The 7,473-nt window shown below is 46.3% G+C and overlaps 1 protein-coding gene across 1 annotated transcript in view; it reads left to right on the forward strand.

Annotated features, from left to right (window-relative positions):
- Positions 1 to 4,362, forward strand: part of TAL1 (TAL bHLH transcription factor 1, erythroid differentiation factor) — a gene marked incomplete at its 5' end in the record, with an annotated part of 5,275 nt that extends 913 nt beyond the window's left edge. Inside the window, one exon of the mRNA XM_010178406.2 lies at positions 3,689 to 4,362. Within this exon, the coding sequence (XP_010176708.2) occupies positions 3,689 to 4,107 (419 nt within the window). The remainder of the gene's footprint in view (positions 1 to 3,688) is intronic.
- Positions 4,363 to 7,473: the final 3,111 nt, after the last annotated feature.

Here is a 7,473-nt window from a genome sequence, read left to right on the forward strand (position 1 = left end):
GAACAATTTGCAGGTGGAAGGATGCCACGTCCATCTGCAGAGTTAACAGCCTGTACAAATGAGATCCATCAAAATGTATTTTCTCTTTAGCCATTGTAACGCTGTATTTCAACTGCCAGACAATTAATTTTCCTTCTTTCTAGCGAGCTGTCCCTTTCCTTCCATCCCACTAATCTAAAATCAGATCAAATCATAATCCACAACACTCTAGAATAATGTGGTCTGAAAAGCGGGGCTGAGGGCATTATCTGCCTTTGTCAGCCCCTCTCTCCCCGCTCCCTGCCCTCCTCCGTCTGCCGGGGCCGCTCAGACCCCAGCCCCTTGGGACAGGGCTTGTCTCAGCCCCTGGCCCAGGAAGGTCCTTTGGCTGGGTTTTCTTTTGGAGGCTTAATGCCTGCGGTGAAAATCCATCAAATCACGGTGTCTGGCTAAAGCTTTTGACTCACTATTAGATTAGATATTAGATTAGGTTGGAACTAGATGATCTTTAAGGTCCCTTCCAGCCCTAACCATTCTATGATTCTATATTAAGGATTACAGAGATATTTGGTTGTAACCAAGTTTTTGGGCATGTGCTTTAATGCAGGTTTATACATTGGGCCCAATCCTGCAAGTTCTGACTCGTGAATTTCCAAGACTGGGCTCAGAATTTTTTTGGGAAAAATAGGTACCAGATAATGCATCTAAACAGGAGCAATTTGTAGAGACCTGCATCCCATGCTGAGGCATCTGTGCTGTCTGCTGGGCTTTGCTTATCACTCTGATGGTCACCTGCCGAGTGACATCCGCGGCACACCGGGTCCTCAGCCCTGGGGAGGTGCAGAAGGGCAGGAAAGTCTTGCCAGGTGCTTAGTGTTTGGTTTCCTCTGTAAGGAAATGAGTGGTGGGTTTTTTTGCAATTATTTCTTTATCCATTTTGGGGAAAATTTGGTGGGCTGAGTAACTTCTTACAAAATAGGTAGAAATGGAGATAAAAATGTAAAAAAGTATCTTCAAGGATATTCTGTAACTTTGGGAGCTCATCTTTTTACTAGTTTTCCTCAGATCTCTAATTACAATTAAAAAAGCATCAGTGAATCAACTGGAAAAAAATCCAGGCAAAAATTCTTATCCAGCTACTTGAATTAATTATAAGGCAAGTTGCTTTATGGGAAATAAATCTCTTCTATTATAACACAGCTATGGGGCATTTTAAATTTCTCCACTGCTTGACATGTTTTGGCCAAAACCTGATCTCTTTCTAAACTGTATGTTTAATTCAGTTGGTGCACAAATCAAAAGTCTGAGTGGTGCCAGAATTTGTGTCTTATACTGGAGCTTGGTTTGGGTGTCCCTGGATGAAAATTAACAGGTCTTTTTTCCTGATTTCAAAATTTTATGAATAGATGCCTTTTAGGCATCAACTTTGAGTAAATAGAGACACATGTTTGGAGCCTGTGAAGACTGGAAGTCTCTTGAGTTTTTTGTTTGTTTGTTTGTTTGTTTTTTTTAAATAAACAGTATCCAAGGTTTTTTTTCTCATACACTTATGGGAGTAAAAAGGTTTTAAGCTGCGTCTCCTTCTAGATTCAAGGCTGTTGCTTTGTCTTGTCTGGAAAGAGCATTTAAGCACTGAAGCTGTTGTATTATTGTAGCAGGTCACAGCACATTCTGCACTGCCTTATTAACAGTGCTGGGCAGCCCAGTGTTGTTGAGGTTCCCTTGGTCCTCCCCACCTTCCCCACGACACATCAGGGACACAAAACCTTCCCTTTACATGAGTTCTTGCACATCAGTTCATACGAAGGGCGTTATGTACTGTTTGGCAGTGGAAAATTGCATTTATTAAGGCATCAGATCAGGATCTTAGAGGTTGGAGATGAGTTTCTCATTCTGACATCCCCTCGGCTTATCCCACTGGCTCCTTGTGATTTTGGGGGACTCCTTGCTCCTCCCGAGCATGCTGCAGGGAGAAGTGAGTCGTATGGCTGCTCACATGCTGGAGAAGCTGGTAGCTTTAATCTGGCTGCTTGGGAACATACCCCCCTTCCAAACTCTGTGGTGGGAGGTATTACATGTGATGTACTGGACCAAAGGGGTTCATTTTTCCCCAAAGGAGGGAAAGTGTGATGGTGTTGAATCATCTGGGACATGGGATTTCTCTTCTCACATTGTGCCAGGTGGGATCTGTCAAGGTGCAGCCTGTCCAGGATGCCTCAAAAATTGCATCTGTTTGGTCGCTCTGCCACAGCCAGAGCAGCCAAGAGTTTTGTTATATATGAATAATGATGTTTAAATGCCCTCCGGGATGCTGGTTTCACTGGGTGATGGCAGAGCTGTGGCTTAAACTGCTCACTACAGCCAGGGACTTGCTCCCACCGGGAGGGAGTAGTTGGCAAGTGTCTCAGAGTGGGGACTGCAGGGGAGAGATGGTGCAGATGGGAATATCCACAGCCTGTCCTTTGGGGTACAACTCACTGATGTGTTATCTGCACGACCTTGCTTCATACTTTGTGATGATTTTCATTGTATATGATGCTCCCCATCTTATGGGGGTTTCTGCCGTGGTTGTTGACACAGAGTTCCATGAGCGCTGTGTCCTTCCCCTGTTGGTGTCTCCTGGGGGTGAGGATGGAAAGGGCATAATAATAAAACCATCTTCTGGTGGAATCTCCTTATATGAACTCGGATCCGAGGACCTGCAGTCCTGATTTACAGCATTGCTACTGCTGTAGCACACTACTTCTGGGTAGACATACTTTTGAGTGTCTCCTAGTGCTGAGATAGTGTCTCACTCATGCCAACAGGAGTTACCTTGACAGTCTCAAAGGAGAACTAATGTATGCTGTGCATCCATTCTGTGTAACATACCCCATCAGGAATATGACTGTAAAATTACTGGGATTTAACTGGAATTCAGAAGTTAACTGAGCCAAACGGAAACCTCTAGCAATTTAGGGACCCTTCTCCAATTAGTGTCAGATAGGGAGTCTTTGCCCTGCAGCACTGATGTGCAGAGAGAGCAGGTGATCTGCAGGTCAGCTATGAAACTGCTTCACCCTCCAGCTGTGATCACCCTTCCAGCCAGGACACTGCTTTCACTCTGTGGGTAATGTTACTACCTGTTCTCATTGCTATGAGGTGAATCCCGACACCTCATTTCATACAAACCACCCAGAGGGCTGGTGGCAATCCTGTGGTCTCTATCAGCTCTAGATCCCGCCTACATCAGGGAAGATCTCTGGATCTTAGAGTTGTTAAAGCCTCTGCTCAAGCTAATTTCCTCCTGTCCCAATGGTATGTTCTTAAGACACTTTTGGGATAGAAAATAAAACCACCTAGTGTGACAAACTGTTAATGGGACCTTTATTGCTGAGGTGCTCTCATTGATGAGCTGAGATACCCTAAAAATATAGCAGCCTTCTGCATGTGTCATGGACTAAGCCTTCTTCCTTGGAGAGGTAAATATAGGCATCTCAGGAGACATCTAACAAGGTGCAACTCAATTTTGGTCTTCCACTGGATTGAACAGAAGTTACAGCTACCTCAGCTCCTCAGGTTAGCTTCTAGTTAGCTGGAAACTCCTGATTCACTGCCTTGCTGATGTCACTAAAATAGGTCTGTTAATTTGGGAAACAGTGACCTATTGAGCAAAGTAGTAAATGACCTGTTATGCCCTGCTCCTAATTCTGTGTGGTTGCAATTGCAGGTCCTCATACGAAAGTGGTTCGTCGCATTTTTACCAATAGCCGTGAGAGATGGAGACAGCAGAATGTCAACGGAGCCTTTGCAGAGCTTCGCAAGCTCATCCCCACCCACCCGCCTGACAAAAAACTGAGCAAGAACGAGATTTTGCGCCTGGCTATGAAATACATCAACTTCCTGGCCAAGCTGCTCAATGACCAGGAGGAAGAAGGAAACCAAAGGGGCAAAGTGAACAAAGACTCTGGGATAGTCCAGGAAGACCTCCTGCAGGACATGTTGTCTCCTAACTCTAGCTGTGGAAGTTCTTTAGACGGAGCAGCAAGCCCAGACAGCTTCACAGAAGAGCACGAAACACTAGATTCGAAGCACACGCGGAGCCTGCACCATGCCATTCTCCCTGTCGAAGGCAACGCGCAGCGGTGATGACCTTCTGCATCGCTCCTGAAGCATCAAGGGGAAAGGCGAGACCTGAGCGTGCGGATGCTGGAACTTGTGCCCATGGGATTTGTGACTTTGCCTTTCTCCAGGGAGCTCGGGCTCCCTGTTCTCCCCAGCCTGGGATGGAGCAGCCAGGGTGTTGGCCGAGGACAAGACCAAACCAGATGGACGTTCAGTATTTAGGTACGTGATCGTACAAAGAAGAAAAGCATTGAAGTCATCTTCATTGTACATACTGCTGATGACGTGACTCTGCAGAGGGGCAGGAGACACGGCCAGCACCTCTCCAGCATTTAGAGGGTTTTCAGACCATTTGATGTCCATTACTTTTTAAACAGTTGCCCGGCTGAGATATGAAACTCCTCTTTCACTGCTGGTGGAGGCCACAGATGCTTTCCAGCTCCACGTGGTGCTGGAAACTACTGAAACCAGCCAGTGCTGCAGCATTTCTCCAGCCTGTGGCATATACAACTGGTCTGAGCAGGAGCTGGGGCCACGTGTTCCTGTTGTCTGAGAGCTTTTGACTGTATATTTTTAAAGAGGTGAACAAATACCCTCAGCAAAAGAACTATTAAAAGGATTAAGACTTTTTCTTTTTCTCTCCTTTTTATTTTTCCCCCTTTCTTCTTTTCCTTTTATACCTGACTTTGTATCTTCTGGGGTTGTTGTATTTATGACGTGAGATTACTTCTGTTTAACGCTGTCATGCAGTATCCACTGAATGAAAAGGTACATAGGTGTTTTCTGCCGCCCTCTCAGTCCCTGATTTTTCTGCTGGTCATGCTCAGTGAGTGAGCTCCAAGCCTGTTGTGTTCTCCTAGAGTTTTCCCAGCAGTGTCTGTAGGGTCAGACCTTCTCTCAAGGAAGATGAATTTCAGAATTGGTAAGGGGGGGGGGGAAATATACTAGTAAAGCAACCCCTTGGACTGGGGGATTTTTAAATTCAAAGAGGAACAAAAAGGCAAAAGGAGTCAATGATGCATCAACAGTGTGTGTGTACATAGGGTTATAAAAGGGTTTTAGTGGTATGCTTTGATTTTATTTGTTTTATTGTGTGAAAATGGTGGTGATTCAGCTGTGACAATTATCATGGGCTGGACTCCAGCACTGGATTTAATCTGGTGTGAGGAGAGTCCTCACCTGCTCAAGGCTGGTAGGAGCCCACAGCCTCTCTGAATCCTGGGGGGAAGTGCTAAAAGCAGCAGTGGGATTAGCCACCCCTCCCATGTGCTTGGGTTGCTGCAGAATTGCTGTCTGTGACTTGAGCAGATCCTCTGATCCCTGCTGCCTCCAGGGAGGATGTTTGGGAAAGGACTGGGGAGCAGGAGGCTGCTGTGGTGGCGGCTGGGAGCTGAGGACCACATCATGCCATCACAGCTGCATCAGGCCTGTCTCACCCACTGCCTGATGCCTGATGGAGAGATTGCCCCAAGCCCACCCTCTCCCTCTGCAGAGATGAAAAGGCACAGAAACCTCCACTGTGTTAGTAAAAAAAAAACAACAAAAAACAAAACAACAAAAAACCAAAACCAAACCCAAACTACCCACATATGTCTTTTGGAAGGGAAAAAGACACCTTCCACCATGCTTGTTCCTTTTCAAGGGTGCTGAGGTACAAGGAGACACATAGGATTTGGGCAGATGTCTGCAAGCCTGCCCAGGCTTCATTCAGAGCCCTGTCATTTCCATCCCCGCTTGGTTTTAATGCCTCTTTGTAAATAATAGTTGGGAGGCTGACGTGTGTTTTGGCACATAAAGTGGGAAGGGGTCGTGGCCCAAGGAAGGGTTTCCAGCATAGACCCCAGATCCTCCAAAACCACCAACCTCTCCCATCTTAAACTGGGGAAAAGGAATAAAACTCCTTCCTGGGTCTGGATTGCCTGTGCATGGGGGGTTTTATTAAAGAGAGTTTCCTGCAGGGCTGGGCCAGGGGAGAGGCACTGGCGGGTGATGGAGTGGTGCTGGGGAAGAGGTTTGGGCTGCTCCCGGTGCTGGCAGGCGGGGGTCCTTTGGGAAGGGGGGTGATGCTGTCGCACAGGTAAAGCTGTTCTTGGTTTTCAGCATTCAAAATAACCCCAGGATTGGGTGGGTGTGGGTTTTACACCCTTTTTATTAACTGATTGCAAGAAAAAATCACCAATGCTCAGAAATTCCTCATTCCCCCCAACTTTATTTTTATTTTTTTTAATCTCTTCAGTAGCTGAACAGTTGGGAAAATGGTACAACCATGGCAGCACCCCCCAAACACCCCCTGGCACACGCACACCTGCTCGTAGCCCATGGCAGAGCATGCTGTAGGTCTCCTGGGGTATGTACAGTTGTACTTTAATTGTGATTTGAATGGTACATGTCCTCTGCCCACCTCTCCTCCTGCCTGCTTCATCTCTTGCTGTGTGGACCATCGCCCCCCGTTTCTGTTGGAAACAGGACTTTGGGGCAATGTTGTACCGTGTGAGTGAATTCCTGCCTTACGATTTTTGGGTTTTTCAGCCCCGTCCCTTTCTCTGCCACTCTCCCCTTGGATTTCTGCATTTTTTCTGCAGAAACAAAGGAACCAGACCTGGTACCCTGATTCTCAACCCCCTGTGGATGTGCTGTTTAGAAAACACATTTGTTGTAATGTGTGTGTATATAAATATATATATATATAATGAATATATCAAGATGATTTCTAAATAAAGTTTTACAAAGCAGCCTCCACTTGCTGTCTGCTTCTCTCTCACCTGGTCACTTGGACCCATCACTACTTTGGTATTTCATCCCTGGGCATATCGGGGTGAGGATGCCAGGATGGTCCATCCCCAGCCATCAGAAGTCATAAACAGGCAGCAAAAACCTTGCAAAAGGATCTACTAATTTTTTTCTTGCTTGGCTCACGCCATCCAGCCTGGGTTGGGCTTTTGCAGAGAGAGCAAGCGGGAGGAAGAGCGCGCAGGGCTGGCAGGAAGGAAGGCGGGCGGTGAAGCAATCCCCCTGCCACAGCCCAGTGTTACCAGCTGCTGCTGCATTACCCCCACCACATTATTTACAGGTCCCCCCAAAGGCTCTGACAGTCTTTTCCCCTCTTTTGGTGAGAGGGATGGTGTGGGGAAGGGGCTTCTGGGAGCAATGCTGCTTCCCTTCACACCCCAGCAGCATTCAGCCATGATTTAATAGGCAGTGACAGTAATTCCTCATTTTTAAAAACAAACAAACTAACTAACAAGAAGTTGTTATCACAGACATGTGCGTGAATACTTTAAAAAACAATTCGGCTGGTAACACTAGTTAGGGAGTGTTTAGAGGCTAAGTGGTCCATTGAACAGATGTGTGTGTATATATACATATATTTATATATATAGTATACATATT

This window comes from Antrostomus carolinensis, unplaced genomic scaffold, assembly GCF_000700745.2.
Source record: "Antrostomus carolinensis isolate BGI_N321 unplaced genomic scaffold, ASM70074v2 scaffold31971, whole genome shotgun sequence".
Taxonomy (NCBI): Eukaryota; Metazoa; Chordata; class Aves; order Caprimulgiformes; family Caprimulgidae; genus Antrostomus; species Antrostomus carolinensis.